Consider the following 16,885-nt stretch of genomic DNA (forward strand, 5'->3'; position numbering starts at 1 on the left):
AGTTCAATACATATTAAACCAGAGTTGATCCTCATAAGCATGAGAATGAAAAATGTCTGTGCAGCGTGCACCGAGCTTGGTTCGTTTCGCACGACACAGTTCTCGTGTAGCATTTTCAGAAAAAGCGGAAACGGATTAAAATTAAAATGAGAGTATAGAACCATTTCACAAATTAGATTAAAATGGGCATTTCGTTCTAATGAGTCTATTTAGACAACTAGAATTATTTATTTTCTAATACATAGTAGTCGCGAATATCCAAGTCATTTTGTTCACCACGGATTTCAGCGAAAATACGCGTCAAATGGTGAAACTCAACTTCGGCGAATTGCGCCATAACTTTCCACGCACAAGACCGAAAAACGTTAAAATAATTCACAGGAAGTCGGCTATTAATTTTAGAGAAATTCTGTAATTAAATCAGAAATCTCCAAACCCGCAACAATGCCCACATTATTCTATTTGCAGGACCGTCTAATAATAGAAATCGATATCCGCTTTGTGTTGGCAAAGGTTGATTTTGATTGAAGCAGCATCGGAAGCCAAATATTGTGAAAATCTCTAAAAGTTCGGATCTCTCTCGTTCGTGATGCGGGCTAGTTGCCTCGCGATTCTGCTCGTTTCGATGTTCGAGCTCGGTTCAGCCGGCCCTGTTCGGAATATTGACCAACAATCAGACAGACAGGCAGAAGAAGATTCTAATCGTGACCGAAGGCTGTGAGTAACTCTGTATTCGTTGATTAAATAATAATAATAAATAAATTAGTAAATAATACTACTGCCGATTATCGTTTATGAGTTTTAGTGCCCGTAATTGGTTTTGTACACCGTATCTTTTGAATATCGGCTGGAGATATCAGGGTTATCGGCGTAGGCTTTATCGGTATTAGATTAGAAGTAGAATGACTGCATTTGCAAAAACTTGGACATTGAATTAAATTCATGACTAGAAAGAAACACAACAAAAATCCAGGTCAGTTCATATCAAATCAGAGTTGACTGTCAAAAGCATGAGAATGACAAATGTCGGTACACTAAGCTTGGCTCGTTTCGCACTATACAGATCTACTGTAGCAATTTCAGGAAAACCAGAGATGACATTATAATTGAATTGAGAGCATAGAAACATTCCACCATTTAGATCGGATCGGATCAAAAACCCGACATTTGTGTGGCTCTGAATACTTCACTGTACAGTACATGTACATTGTACAAGTGTACGTACAGTACATTGTACAAACATTGCAAATCGGACATTGCGTCATAAGGGCGTAGCGTGCTCGGGCGACGTAAATCGCCTAATTACGACCGCAATCTAGATAACACGCGATTACAAGATTTGTTCTACGCGCTCGCGCGCCATCTGCGTAATCACACACAGCGCCGACAACAAGCAATTAACCTCAACAGCATGCTTTTCGGAGTCACAACTATGAAGTAAACCGCTAATCCAACCCGACAATAACAAGAGGTAGCTATGTCGTTAAGCAAACGCTTTAATTAATTCGCTTGAAACGGATCACCAATCGAAGGGTCAAAGAAAATCATACCTCGAGTAGCTGACAATTATCGTGTTGATTCTTAGTCGTATGGGAGCGGCGGTTCGTATATAAATTATGCCGAAAACGTGTTTTTCGAACACTGATTTTGAGTATAAACGATTTCAAAACAAATCTGACACTTTGGAAATTTCCAAAGTACGCCGTTATGTCAGTATGTGGGCCGCAATCTGCAAATGAGTTTCGTCATTCTGCTAGTTTTCGCGAAACTTACTAATCACGAAGTGGCGGGAATATACTTGAAAATCAATCGTATCGCAAACAGACTTGTACTACTGGATCTTCAAAATACACAACTAGTACTAGAACTACTCAATTTACAAAACTCGCAACTACAACTAGAACTATACTCAAAACAAATTAGTTTGTTGACCGTCAACTAACTGTGTTGGTAGTTTCTACAATTATGTACGCAAAGCAACAAGTTGTATAGTATACACGCTTAGCCAAAAGACGGAGTTTACTCACACCCAAAAGGTGGCACACGGAAACAGAGCATAATACCTAACACTTTTTGCAAATTTGAATAAAGGCAGGAAAGCGTTGAAGTTCCGCGTATGGTATGCGTATACCCAATTTTAGCCTGTAAATGAAGATCGTATATTTTGCCGATTCATTTTCTTCCTTGGGAGGGCGCGAAAACACAATTTGTTACCTGAAAGTGGTGTTCATGCATCTGCTACTTTTCTACCCATGTACTTACAATGTGGTCTATTTACCTCACAGCAGTTTATGTATCATATCTACGTAATGATTTGTGCGTTCTTGACTCATTTTCGCCCATTGGAAGGGTGTGAAAGCGAAATTTGTTACCTGGAAGTGGCGTTCACCTGATTTACACCTCACGCTATGGTGGAAATCTGATATATAAAACCACAGCTATTCCCACCCACGGATTTCAAGTGTATGCTCCAGAGGGGCGTCGTCGGTAATTCGTTAATTCTAGAATCCAGATAAGCATAACACAAAGGCCGAGAAATTAACGAGCATATAGGTCAAGTCATTATTCAAAATGGCGCGAGCTTACGTAAAGATCGCGTACGAACCAATTAAGACAATTACTCCATCACGAGCATGAAAGTGCAACAAATAAGTTAAAGACGAGTCTCGCTACTGCCAAGTGTTAATGAGAAACATATATTTTATCGCTGGGCAACGCATCGCTCGGTTTCGGGTCTCTATAACAACTGGCCACCCGTTTCGGGTGTAGGAAGGACCTATCCTAGCCTATGAGGTCATCAGACTTGGACAACTAGCTAATTCTTAGTCGTTTAATTAGACTTGAAAGAGCGAAGTCCCGGTAAGCTAATTCCAACGTAATTAGTGACATGTTACTATGCTCTCATTTTAATTCTGATTAATTTTCTGGTTTTCCTGAAAATGCGACAGAAGAACTACATCGTGAGAATCGAACCAAGTTTGGTGTACAGACATTTGCTATTCTCGTGCTCACGAAAATAAACTCTGATTTGATATGAACTGAACTTGATTGTTGTTGTATTTCTTACAAAGTCTAATTTAATTTGGAACAAACTGTGTAGCCATAATTCTTAATCTAAAGCAATTTGGAAATGCTGAATATTTTCTAGTTGTCCAAGCCTGGCGGTATAGTTCCACGCCGGCACCCCGCACTATTCGTCCGATCATCTCGCATTATGAATTTCGATACAATTCAAAACCAATCCGCCGGCTTTCGACAAATCAGGTCAAAGTAAAATTGAAAATTCCCAACCGGCAACAAATTTACATCGATGAGAGTTACGTGACCCGCTTTAGAACATCTAACAGTCAGTTATAGAATCGGAATCAAAAATCGCGAGCAACGGCTGCTTGAAACAGTTGAAACAGCGATTAATTGTCGTGAATCCCTTCCTACGATTGTTTGGGCCAAGGCTATTTGCTATAGAGCGTGCTGACCTATCTGGATGCTCAAGACATTTATCAATAAGATATATCGCTTCAATACTTTTTTTCCCATCGTAGGGGGCCTTGAGACCTCGATTAGTCGTATCAGTATCCAAAACATGTAGCCTATTGTGTCACTGGCCTCTTCGTGGAAATGACATTTCTGCGAAGCGATATGAAATAGGCATGATCAGGAAATACCAAATTATTCTTTCTGATATGTAATTGGCATTTTTTTTTTTGTTAGAGGTGGCAAAAAATATACATCTTTAAACTTACGAAGTCATTTGCCGGGCTAACACGTCATAATAGCAGATACTGGAATAGTCAAATCAACTCGAATATTTTATCAATAATTCTTCAAACCTGTCAAGCGATTCATCTTGCTATTCGTTTTTTCTTATTTAACCTACCATTACCAATACATTCATGCTACTACATTCGATACTCGACTCGACGTTTTAAGTTCGTATCGGAATCCAAACCAAAAATATTCGATTTTGTATCTAAACTTGCCTAGTCATTCATGCTGCTATGACGTTAAAATGTGTGATACTCGAATACTCTATACTTGGAGTAATAATGTTCGAATCGGGATTCAATCGACCAGTTATCCGATTTTGCCATATTTTCAACTCGGTGGCTCGTAGTCTGACCAGTGACCACTGACCATGCTTCTAATTCTTTCACAGACCCGACAAGCTGGATTCTGGACTGGGGCTTTACGAGTGCACGGGAGACTCGCAATGCACCAACGGAGGTACATGCGTCCTTGTTGGCAAAGAAGGGAGAATATGCAATTGCAGCAAAGGATTTTTGGGACCGTTCTGTCGCTACCCAGCTAATAAAGTGAAGGAGGTTTTGCGCTCACACTCATTCATCAACGGTAAGACGGAAGAAACAGAGAATTCACCTATTCAGTGAAATAAAAAGCGTTTTTTTTTTCAGCTTCGTTCATGGAATGTATGATCAAATCTCGTGACGTTAACATCTCATCTCTCTTCGATAAATGTGGCAGCGGGCAGAATCTATGTTGGATCAAGGAAGGTGAGTCGAATGGTATACTTTGCCGTGAGACAGCTGGTCATCAGAGTTATAACCAAGTCACAAGGTTTCAAGTCATAAGAAAATTTGACTTTTATAATTTTGACTCGAATCAAGTCGAGTCATTTTCAAGTCAAGTTCAGTTCCAAGCCAGGGAGAAACGGGCCAAGTCCGAGTCATAGTGTTTACTGTGCATTATCGGGTTCAAGACAAGTTCAACTCATTTTGCAGTGAAACTCTTGGGTTAGATCGAAGGCTTTGGATTCATAATATACTCGTTTTTCTCACTCTAAACACGTTTATTCAAACAGGGTAAAGGCTGTTTCTGTGCTTATTTTTTCAATAATCGGTGCTGATATAACGAAACTTGAACAAGTCATATAGAATGTGTCGACTCATATGACTTTGGTCGAGTCATGCATAATGACTCGAGTACAAATCGAGTCAAAACATAAAGTGACTCAAGTCCAGTCGAATCATTTTCCATTCTTAAGAAAATGACTTGAGCCAACAAAAAATGGCGACTCGAGTCGAGTCATGACCAGTTATTGCAGCCCTGATGGTCATATAAAAGTCAGCATTATAGGCTACATGCTTACTCAAGTTAAGTACAAGAAATGCCGTCAGTCACAAGTAGGCGTATAGATTTCCCTCAACTATAGTTCAAGGGAACGTACGAAATCAAAGGTCTAAAAAGTACTCATGATAATAGTTTTAATTTGTTTTACAAAATAGATGGGGCTACTCTCGCGAGAATGCAAACTGACTGATCAAAAACCTTCGAAAATATGCTTCATTACCGTGATACGGGGGCTAGTTCGCCCGGCTTCCATTACAATTTCACTCACAAAATTGTTGCAAACCAATCCAAAATCTACTTTCTACGACACAAAATCGATAGTGTAAAACGTAAGCACTTTTGGACCGAAAAGTGTTACGTAGAAATGGAAGTAGTTCAAAAAGATATACCCTCGAGAAGGTGGTGAAAGAAGCGGGGGTCAAAGTATCCACCGAAAATTTCTACTCGAGTACAGGTAGAAGTAGATATTTCTAAGCATTCTAAGCCTGCAGTTTTGCCTCTGTTAAGTAGATGTGGTCAAAAAACGTAACCACTCGAGTAAGTAGTAGGGATGGTGTGAACCTCTGAAAGGTTCAGGTTCGTGTGAACGCGAACGGGAACCCCATGACGTCACGCGACGTCATATTGCTAATTACAACCCTATCTTCAATGAAGTGATACTCTATAATATTAATGTACACGATACATAGCGACGACTCGGGCCACATAATGCCACAATGCATAAGTACAAATTGGCGTTTTAAACGTCGCTAAATGTATCAACTGAGGCAATCAAAGGATAAAATACTCCCGCAAAATCAATATCTTACGCCGCTTTGCCAACAATTTCTACGAGGACCTATCAGTGAATATAAGCTTACGCCTTAACGGTCTAGGCCAGACGGAACAATGTATTCTGCGTCTGAGTATTGCTATTGATACTGAGCAAAGTGTAAAACGGGTTTCTAGACTTGCTACTGATATTACCCCATTAACAAGTTCTACAGCAGTAGCCAACACCTCAATCGCACGGATTTGGTTTTAATGATGCAGTAAAGATATGAAGCCAAGATTCACCCCGTACGCCTGCTAGATTTTTTACATCAGAAAACAATATCAATCTCATCATTTGGTTGAATAAGCATCATTGCCTGACCACGTATTTCGCTCTTGATGTTGTGTGATTGCGGGTCAAGCTCACAGCAGAGAGTCACTAAATACTCACAAACAGAAAGCTGGATATTTTGAGCATACTTTTGTAACAAAGCAAGTAAAACTTTTGAGATTGCCAAGGTGCATGCTCGTTTAGTGTATAGATTTTTAATGCTGCCAACGACATGCATAGAGTGGCCCGCAGTTGAAATGCAATAAATTTGAACCAAAGATCTTTTATAATGAAGTGAAAATTGTAATATATGAAAAAGGTTCACAGGGAAGAACCTACCAAGGTTCTGTTGTGAACACGAACCTCTAAATTTCCGAGGTTCACACACAGAACACGAACGTGAAGCTCACGTTCACACCATCCCTAGTAAGTAGTGCAAGTAGATAAAAGATGCCTGAGTCTTCCCAAAACGCAAAAGTAGGCCTATAACTTCGCCATCACCTCTGAGTGTAAATGAACAATATTATAGAGGCCTTTGTTCAGGAATGGAGGTTTATTCGACTCAAGTACTTGTGCACTCCAACAGACACGGTACAGACACAATATAAAAATGGTATACTCAATGCAACAACGGTATCTAGACTCCACTCTGGTACACTACACCTCGACTCCAACAAATCTACCCAGAATGCAACACATATTCACTCAAGCATCCAACTGATGCCAATCTATATAGGGGGCGCAGGAGGGCTGCTACAATATCTAGTCCAGTGGTTCCCAACCTTTTTCGACCCATCGCCCCCTTTTCAAGTTCAACACCGATCATCGCCCCCAAAATTTTGTGAACCGAAAAATGGGCATACAAACTGTAATCACCCGTGGGTTGACTAAAAAAAAAGGTCAACTTTTCGGCTCGATGTCGAATTTTACACTTTTGCAACCAATTTTTCGTGGGCTGACTAAAAAAAAAAGGTTATTTCTCCGCCTTGACTCCAATATAGCCGTTTTAACGCATCATCGCCCCCTTCACTATTTTCGCCCCCTGTCGCCCCCTTTGTCCATTTTCGCCCCCCTATCGCCCCTTCGTCATTTTCGCCCCCTAGACCGCCAAATCGCCCCCTGGGGGGCGATATCGCCCACGTTGGGAACCACTGATCTAGCCGAATGACTTGGGAAGTAAAAGTAGCCTACTTCGTTACTGTCCGTCTATGAGTGCAAGTTTGACAAAATCTACTTGAGCATTTCGAAAAAGTGGAAGTACTTCGTTACTGACCGCTGATTCAAATTGCAGGTGGTCTGGAGGAACTAAAATGTTTCTTTTGGTGTCTATCGAACACGATGCGAATCTCGCTGACTGACGACAAACCTGACGAAGATTCACGGTGGAACATACTCGGAGAAATGTTCCACAAGCTAGAGCGCCAGATACCGCCAGCGGATAGCTCGCAACCAAAAGTACCGGTAGCCACGTTCCAGATTAACATCTACAATAGCCCAAGCCCGCAAAGCACGGGACCAACGATCACGATCAAACCCACTTGGACTTACTGGAGTCCGGAAAGTGATGTGACTTCCACGACTAGTCCAGATGAGGACACCACTTCTCCGGATACCCGCACAGAGGAGGATTCGGATTACTATTACGATTATCTGACGCCTTTCCTGTCTCTTGGAAGTGGAACTCCTGATGAATCAGTTCATCAGGACAACGTGGTAGAGGACTCGGGTCAATATGAAGAAATGGCGTACATGATACCATTCCCGGACCTCATATCGAACATGAGAGGTTAAATCTCAAATCATCAAAAGAGGACTCGGGATATAGTCTCCGTCAAGACTCACGCGCGTAATCGGCGTTGCAAACAATCAGCTACCTCGGAATTTCAACACAATCTTCCTAACCATATAGACTTCCATCACTGCCACGCAGACAGTAAACCAGAAAACGCCTGTGACCGAAAGTGAAAATATACGGTTTAGCTACGGTTGCCGTGTAATCACAGATAACTAGTCTACGGATCGATGCGAAATGCTTGACTGCAAGCGATTCCAATTTGAAATTTCCGGTAGATTCATAAATAGATTCAGTTGAGTTCAATTCATTATTCACAATTTTATACTATCGATATACCACAAAAGAGCGACACATTAACCAGATAGGAAGGTGTCGAAGGTACCGGTATATAATGTTATAGCTCGCAAAATTTAGTAAACGTGGTCTTGAAAAAACATTCTGTCACACTGATTGAGAAAATTTATTTTATAATCTGGTCAGGGCCCTGATAAAGTGCTGCTACCTCAAAAATCAATATAAAAGACGAAAATTGCCCGTAACATAATCACCATAAATTCGACTTATATTGTGTTATTCCGATCGTCCCAACAATGCCAACTACTGACTTTAGACTGTGCAGTCACGTGTTCCGTAACTATTCGTAGGTTTGCTATCTATAATATAATTGTTTGTTGATCTCATTTCACGTTATATTTTGTGCGTATCTGAGTTGTGAGCGGAAATATTGAAATTATTGGTTCAGTGCTTGAATGGGGTATCGACGGACTTTGTCACGTTGGACTCAACAAAATGACAAGTCGAAATCCGACTGTAGCAGCGTTTTAAAGACATAACCAAATGTCTTGTTCGGAAGAAGAATATAAATTTTTATGTTCGCTAGTAATTACTTAAGTAATACCATTTGACGAATCATATTTATAGGAGCTTTACCGCGACATAACAGAAATCACCTCATTTCTTTTCTCGTTCATTGTTTTCGTAAACCGATTTTTCGTATATTTACTTTCTTATCTCTGCCAGAGTGTCATTGAAATTCTCAAACAAAAATAGAATTGCGAGAACCTGATTACGCGTTTCCGATCATATCAAGCAACTAGATTTTGCATTACAGGGTTGTATTATCGTAATTGTTCGATAATTATGCAGCAAAATGCCCACGAGAACGAAATCCAAGCAAAAAAAGTATTTGGAATGATGATAGCGCGTATTGTTCATTCCCGCTTGCACTGTTCTGCTCATAACAGATTTGGACAACTAGATAATTCTAGCTGACTAATTAGATCAATCAGAGAAAAATGCAGATAGTCTAATTATAATCTACTTTGTGAAATGTTTTTACGCTGTCATTTTCATTCGAATTCCTGAAAAAGCTACAGGAGAACTGTATAAAGTTCGAAACGAGTCAAGCTCGGTGTACAGACATTTACCATTATCATGCTTTTGAGAGTCAACTCTGAATCGATATGAAGTGAACTTGATTTTTGTTGTATTTCTTTCAAATTAAGAGTTGAATTCAATTTCCAAGTTTTTATGAATTCAGTAATTCTAATTTTAATCTTCGAAAAGCCGAAACTTTTCTAGTTGTTCAAGCCTGGCTCACACACGTCATGACATTTGACTATAGATAACTAACCTACGGATAGATGCGCATCACGTGATTCACGGTCGAGTGATGCTACAGTCGAAGATTTGTTGTCGCTTCATAGCATGAAACTGCAACGTAATTGCTAATCCCATAGATGACGACCCGAGCGCTCAAATTTATTAACGTTGATATTATTCGAAAGCTACAGTTGCGCTGATTCTGATAATATACATTAAATTTTCATCAAGGCAATGGAACCACCCCGAAATATATTTCAAAGTCTGAAAATCGGCATTGTTCTAAAGTCTAAACAATAGCAACGACGCAGCACAATGACCGTAACAATGGTCCTTGCGTGGTTGCGATTATTCAGAACAATGCCGATTTTCAGACTTTGATGGGTATTGCGAGGGGGTTCCATTGCCCTGATCAGATTTTGATGTATATTATCAGAATCAGCGCGACTGTAGCTTTCAAATAAGATCAACTTTATTAAATTTGAGCGCTCGGGTCGTCATCTATGGGATTAGCCATTACGTTGCCGTTTCATGCTATGAAGCGACGACAAATCTGCTCGACCGTGAATCACGTGATGCGCATCTATCCGTAGATTAGTTTTCTATAATTTGACGACGTCGTACAATACATTCAACTGACGTTGAATAAGCACAAATTTTCAACAGCAAGTGTGTCCGTGAAAGTGGAAAATTTGTTGTCGTCATAGAAAGTCCCAGAAGAGGATGTCACGATGAATAATTGTTTATTTCAGCGACACGATTTAGAAGCTGGTAATCCGTTGTTGGGCCACCTGCCTACTCGACACCATTATGGTATTAGTAAAGCGTTAGTTGTAGGTTATTTAGCGGGATCACGTACGTCGACAAATTACGGTGTAGTGTGAAACACCATGAGTGTAAACTCGCGATCTGAAACTTTAAACATCATTTTGGCATGCCAGCCACGAATCTTTCACGGGGACCCCTTTGATTTTGCCGGCTCTTAGCCAACGTTGCATAAACACCAATTACAGCGGGTTGGAGTCGCTCGAAATAAGATTCATGCAAGAATGCAAGAAAGGTGTAATCGCGTGAGAACTGTCGCTGTCGTCTCGGAACTATATCGGCTGCGAAACTGAAAAATTCCGCGAATGTGATTTCTACGGGATTCAGGTCAAGTTACTTACCGAAAAATAACAAAATGAAAAATCCCTAATGACCTTCAAGACCTACATGATAATGCTTATGTGTGACTGTGTAAGTCGTTTAGTCAGCCTGCGGTCGACGCATAAGTGCTGTGATTTAAACCTATCAAAACGACTTTTCTGTCAGTATTCGATTCTATAGAAATTCATCGCTACTGAATTATTGGGTCGTTGGTTTTCATTCGGCTTCGTCACAAAAAGTATGAATTATATAGCATCATTATTGGGTATCCAATAGCTTAATTTAAAGACAGCGTAGTAACAGTAGCCTAGGCTATTACTAGCTGGAAAGATGTAATGAATTAAATTTATTGATTCTCCAATATCATCATCAATTTTATTATAATTTAATATTTATTCAAGATATTACAAAGATTGCAACACAGTGATAAGATAGGTCATGGCCGAATCAACTTGATAAACTGAATCAATCAAACTCCCACCTTAGCTGAACTTTTCGTTATCAGAATAGAGAGAGAGAGAGAGAGAGTCTTTATTTTCATCGAACCAAAATACATAACAAACGGCAGTGATGGTGGTACAGAAAATATGCGTGCACAGTATTCGGTATTAGATAGGAATGATCGATAAGACCGTGAAGGTCATCTAGTCTGATCACACCAGCATCAAACAGGTAGGCTACACTTGACTCTGAACAGTCTGGCTGTAAAAAAATGTTTAGTTAAGAAAGGAAAATAGAAAAAAATTAAACAATGGTAGCAAATGATCAATGAAGCAATGTCTGGGCGAGGTAGGGCAACAGTGTTAGTGTAACGACAAGAGGTGATCAAGTAGGGCTTTTTTGAATCTATTATAAGGCAATTCACGGATATGTGGTGATTCCAGATGATAGGTCCCGAGTAGTCGATGGATCTCTTAGTTAGGTTGCTATTGGGTGGGGGTAAGTAGATGTTTCCTTTAGACGAGGATCTCGTGTAATGGGAATGGACATGTTTAGCAGGTATGAAAAAGTCTTCAAACACAGGAGGCAGACTATTGGAAAAATATTTGTGAACAACTTCATCGGTGATTTTCTAATATATGGCACGTAAAGTTCAAATTGACAATTATTCATGACATTCTAGGATAGGTATGAGCGAATATTCCCACAAGCAATAATTCTGGCTGTTTCATTCATTTCAGTGACAGCATCTGATCAAGGCGAATCTACCGCGTATATATAGCTAAGTAAGATTGCATTTCATCTCATCGTCATTGGTTTATTAGCAATTTTTATCAGTTCAATACACCACAAAAATGCGATACAATGGATAGGAAGGTGTCGAAACGACTTGGAGTAGTCTTTGGAATGAGACACCCACCTTGGCCTAGGCGATGTAAAGAGAAGGCACGCATTGCACACTGAATAAAAAGTATAAGAAGATAGTATAATAAAAAGCAAGCGACAAAAAAATGGGGTGGCATGTCAGGGGAGGCGAGATCGACAGCCCAGGTCGTGGTCAGGTAATCTTGAGTTCGGACTAGTAGTTATTTAGTAGAAATTGCTTGTACTTCGACTTGAATGTGGACAGCTGGACATGCTCGTCGACTGTCGGATGGCCTGCGGGATACTGTTCCACACGTTAGGTCCGGCATATTTGATAGAGCGTAATCTATAATGTGATGACCCTGGTTGGATATGGATAGGATATGGGTTTACTGCTTTGTTGAAGTAATATTTGAATTTATGCGTGGAATTTTTAATTATTCTAATTACCTATGCGGATTTTGGACAAATTTCAGCTGGACATGAGTCATGAGGTGGCGTAGTTGGTAGATCCACCGCCACCGACGCTGGTTCGACTCTCGGAAGTAGCAAGTTTCGCGGTTTATATGCTGTTTCTTTTCAACAGAAAATCCTGGGAGATAGTATAAAAGGCAAGCGACGAAGATGATGTTCGAGGAAGATAGCGTAGTGGTGACGATATGCGCCTATACCGCCCAGGCGGCATGGGTTCAATACCGCGTCCTCTTTCCCCGCATCGCTGAGAAAGACCCGATGACAGAGCGCACTCCCAAGTAATGGAAAGAGCAAGAAAGAGCCGCGGAATAGAGTCTAACATCGAAAAAGGAACTGTGAAATCGGGCAGTGGGCCGAGGAGGATGCCAGTTTTATAGACTGCTCCTGCTACTGCAACTGGTAGTTCGGCATCCTCCTATCTGTTCATTACATCGCATTGTACAATGTACATTGTGTGTCTTGTTCGAATGAAAATATAATCTGACGCATATCGCGAATATAATGTATCGGAAGGCGAGGTCGATGTCTTCATTATTCTACTCATTGTAATGCATAACGTTTATATGCAGCATAGAACATTCTACTTCTAGAAACAGCTACGGTTATTGAAGCTATATACTAATTTAATACAAAATTACGATTCCGTCTCCGACGTTATTCGACTGGTACAACTTGGTTCTTGGCTGTAGAAATTTGCGTGTTTGGAACAAGGTTCACTACGATCTGGCAACCCTGTTGTAGCGCTGAGGCCAAACTCGCTGTGGTTTTAGCATAGTGTTTGGTTTTGCCGAACTTGCAGGTCTGGGACCTGTGCTCCAGGGTTGAATTTTACTGATAACAGCGCCGCGGAACGAGAGTATAAGCTCACCGTTGCCGAAGCCAATTACATTACGTGCGAATGTAGGCTACTGGCTCAGCGCGTTACACACCCGACGTATATGCCGACTATCGGAGTGAGTTGCAAGCTGGGACGAGGATACAAGGTTGGTGTTTTACCAAATCTATTTGATTACTTCCCCAGTCGTTTTCAAATGGTTTTCACATAAATTACCATGTTAACATGTTATTAGAAGATACTCTTGGAGGTACAGAACTCCAACATGCACTACTCGGCTAATATATTATTATTCTGACGAGTGTCAGCCGAATCTATTCGGGTTTATTTCAATATGAATATACTATTCAATTGTATATTGAGGTTCTGTACCTCCAAGAAGCTGTTCATATATTATTATTGAAAATAACCCGAATATTTTGGCCTGACACTCGTCATGGATGGTTAACTAGTAGACAATTGAAAATATGATTGAACAATGATAGCTCAGTTGACTTCTTAATGGATTGGACAATGGTTCCAAACACTAAAGACGAATCAGTGGTGCTAAATCCAAAATTCAGAGCTTTTGAAAATGCACGTAACTAACTGCATGTGATCCTATTCCATAGGTTTGCTGTCACCACCTTGCTTAACGAGTCCACATGGAGCGAATATGTCTGCTTATCAGAAGGTAAGGATAGCTGTTTTCTGGATTATATATTTCAGACTTAGACTTGGACAACTAGAGAATCCTAGTCTAATTCGAGCGAAATGCCAGTTAATCTAATCTTTGTGAAATGTTTCTATGCTCTCAATTTTAATTCTAATCTAATTTCTGGTTTTTCTGAAACTGCTACTGGAGAACTGTATCGTGCAAAACAAGCTGAGCTTGGTGCGCAGGCATCTGCCATTCTGAGCTTTCTCGTGCTTATGAGAATGAACTCTGATTTAATATACTGAACTTAATTTTGCTGTATTTCTTTTTAATTCCGAATAGAATTCAATTTCCAAGTTTTTGCGAATTCAGTACGGTACGAATTCTAATCTACTATGGAAAATCTGAAATTGCCTTTGTTTAATTCGATTGATTATTTCCATGAAAAGCTCAACAAGTGTGACCGTTTCCAGATTGCTCAGATTGTTATCAACTCCCTTGATGTTTGCGTTCGTGACAATGATGTCGTTTTTCTTCGTGAATCTTATGGCTCTCACGCTACAATGGCTGGTAAGTCGTTGAGTATTCGTGATTCGATTTTCACCCGACTTACTATAAAAAAGTTTCAGAACGAAGGGCATAGGTTTGTCAGTTTTCGACAAGCAAACAGGGCCATCCTTGACTACTACAAGCGTCAATTATATTTATGGTATCTGATGGTCAGGTGAGTGATAATCTCTAAATAATATCACAAACAAATTCAACTGCTTTGAGAACTGCAGTCATCTCAATGCAGTGTTGGGATCATGTCACTCTATTTTTGGAAGTGAGTCAAGTCGAGTCAAGTCACAATTCAAGTCCACTTGCCTTTTCGAAGTATGAGACATGATTACATCATTGCATTTTGCTAGCTGTCTGAAATACAAATTGAGTGGTCATTGATTCTGAACCGATGAACAAATATGGAGTTGAATATACATATATGGAAAACGGCGCTGCATCGCTCACATTACGTAGAACTGTTGAACTAAGTAAGTAATTGCATAGCCTCAGTTTATAGTTACCAGCCAAAACAGAGAACATAGAGAATAGAAAACGAATTGATAAGATGCAATACATTATCCATCTACATATTGATATGATACAATTTGAGCCTGCGCCAATGGTTGAGAAGTGAATGAACGATATTCGAATTCAATTTCAATAAAACAAGATGTTCGGCTAATGTAAGAACAGAGAACAGAAATAGACATTTTGTTATTAAATTACTTTACTACTAGTTTAGGATAACGTAAGCTCTAAGCTTCGATCACTTTGTTTGTGGTCAATTTATTGGCGAGAGAACAATGGAAGCTCAGTAAAACACACAATCGTTGAATGATTGGTCGCTTTCGCCGGTTACACCAGCGTTTCGCGAACATATGCAAGATTCAGTGATTTTTATCGACACCGATTACTTGATGATTTGAAATTGACTCGTGAATTTTGCTAATTGTCACGAGTCAATCTACATTTCTAATACGCCGAGTCAAGTCATTTTAGCAAAGTTACTCTAGTCTAGTAGAATCATACAAAAAATGTGACTCGAGTCATCCCAACACATTTATTTTTTTAATTCTTCAATTTTTTATATTTACATTACAGAATTCTGAGTTGAAGCAAAGGTAATTCCATAGATAACAGCTAAAATTCAAATAGAACTTATCGAATTCTAGGAGATTATAGCAGCAAAATAATCCTACTGTAATAATATACTGGAGAAGTTCTGGTCAAAAAAACTATCCCCAAATAATTTTCTGTTCTCTCTGCAAATTATCACTATGTTTGGGATTAGGAGTAAGTGTTCACGGTGGGCAGTTCTATAATTAACATTTTCCACCATGAAGAGCTTCTTGGAGGTACAGAACTTCAATAAACAATTGAATAGTATATTCAATAAACGCTCTCTCGTTCGAAATTTCATGCTGGTAACGTCATATTTTGTGGTACGATTGTTAATATGCAATGTTCTTTCCAATTCTCTACTAATTGCTGACGATTACCCCTGACGAGTGTTAGCCGAAAATATTCCGGTTCATATCATTATGAATATATAGTTATCCACCGATATTTTCTAGAAACTGGGACTGCCATCAAGATGGGAAGATCAAAGTGACTGTCCCAAACTATCTTGCCTGTTGATGCGAATCATGCCTTCAAATCTCTCAATGCAATGCAATGGAAAAGCTTACTAATCAGTGGGGCTGGGCAAAATCAATTGCCTATGTGGTTCGATACTGATCCGAGTACTACGCCTCGAGACAAGTATTTGAGTATAACTCGTGATGTCATCACAGCAGCGTGAATGATGTGGAAAGTTCAAATATGCGCCTTTCACGCGACCACAGAAGATACTGTGCCAGTTCCACATTCCATTAATGATCATTGGTATATTTCGGCCATTGCCTGTTTCGTTGCATTGACAATGCTGTGGGTTGATCGCAACTTCCTACGTATATCATTCCCAGTATCATGGTATCTTTGTATTACTTGTTTTGCATGAGGTGAGACGGCCGATTGAGGTTTACAGCCGTAACGATTGAAAATAGTATCGCAACCATGATTCTGGTTGATATATTGACTCTAGTTGCAGTACTCAGAATGGTTTCTCACTACTCGCATCATTAGAGTTGATACTCAATTCAGATTTAAGTAGAAAAATCACAATACCCAGCCCTACTAATATAGCATGCTCGATGCTCGACCAGATTTTTGCCATGAAATCAAGATACATCAACCATACTACAATTCAGTTGCGATATCTTCAAATATTTTTTTAAAAACCTTTCCTCATTGCGTTGAACGGTACTTCGAATATTCCGTACATTCTGGTATATCTGTATCACTGCAATAAATAATGTATTATATATCAGTATCGAG

At 39.7% G+C, this 16,885-nt stretch overlaps 2 protein-coding genes and 1 long non-coding RNA gene across 5 annotated transcripts in view; all 3 read left to right on the forward strand.

Annotated features, from left to right (window-relative positions):
• The first annotated feature begins 405 nt into the window (after positions 1-405).
• Positions 406-9,033, forward strand: LOC145452023 (uncharacterized). Its single transcript, XM_080330242.1, has 4 exons — positions 406-717; positions 4,157-4,350; positions 4,413-4,511; positions 7,464-9,033. The coding sequence occupies exons 1-4, from the start codon at positions 590-592 to the stop codon at positions 7,961-7,963; spliced, it is 921 nt and encodes a 306-aa protein (XP_080186368.1). The 5' UTR covers positions 406-589; the 3' UTR covers positions 7,964-9,033.
• A 45-nt stretch (positions 9,034-9,078) lies between these two features.
• LOC145452008 (magnesium transporter NIPA2-like) overlaps positions 9,079-16,885 on the forward strand; it is a 71,961-nt gene continuing 64,154 nt past the window's right edge. For both annotated transcript variants that reach the window (XM_080330229.1, XM_080330228.1), the window contains exon 1: positions 9,079-9,090. The gene's annotated coding sequence lies outside the window, so the exon portion shown is untranslated. The remainder of the gene's footprint in view (positions 9,091-16,885) is intronic.
• LOC145452031 (uncharacterized) lies at positions 12,487-16,877 on the forward strand. 2 transcript variants are annotated; one of them, XR_013919170.1, is made up of 5 exons: positions 12,487-13,477; positions 13,941-14,002; positions 14,440-14,536; positions 14,590-14,690; positions 16,084-16,877. It is a non-coding gene; the product is annotated as an uncharacterized LOC145452031 (long non-coding RNA). The 2 variants fall into 2 exon arrangements; XR_013919171.1 differs by having other exon boundaries at positions 12,562-13,477; positions 14,596-14,690.

The sequence above is a fragment of the Botryllus schlosseri genome, chromosome 12 (genome assembly GCF_051294905.1).
Source record: "Botryllus schlosseri isolate E-star chromosome 12, Bs_hap1, whole genome shotgun sequence".
NCBI lineage: Eukaryota > Metazoa > Chordata > Ascidiacea > Stolidobranchia > Styelidae > Botryllus > Botryllus schlosseri.

Bases quoted from the DNA above. Each gene is read 5' to 3' on its own strand.
- LOC145452023 (XM_080330242.1), top strand. From the start codon at position 590: ATGCGGGCTAGTTGCCTCGCGATTCTGCTCGTTTCGATGTTCGAGCTC. The intron at 718-4,156 runs GTGAGTAACTCT...ATTCTTTCACAG, and splicing joins TCTAATCGTGACCGAAGGCT to ACCCGACAAGCTGGATTCTG. The intron at 4,512-7,463 runs GTGAGTCGAATG...TTCAAATTGCAG, and splicing joins TCTATGTTGGATCAAGGAAG to GTGGTCTGGAGGAACTAAAA.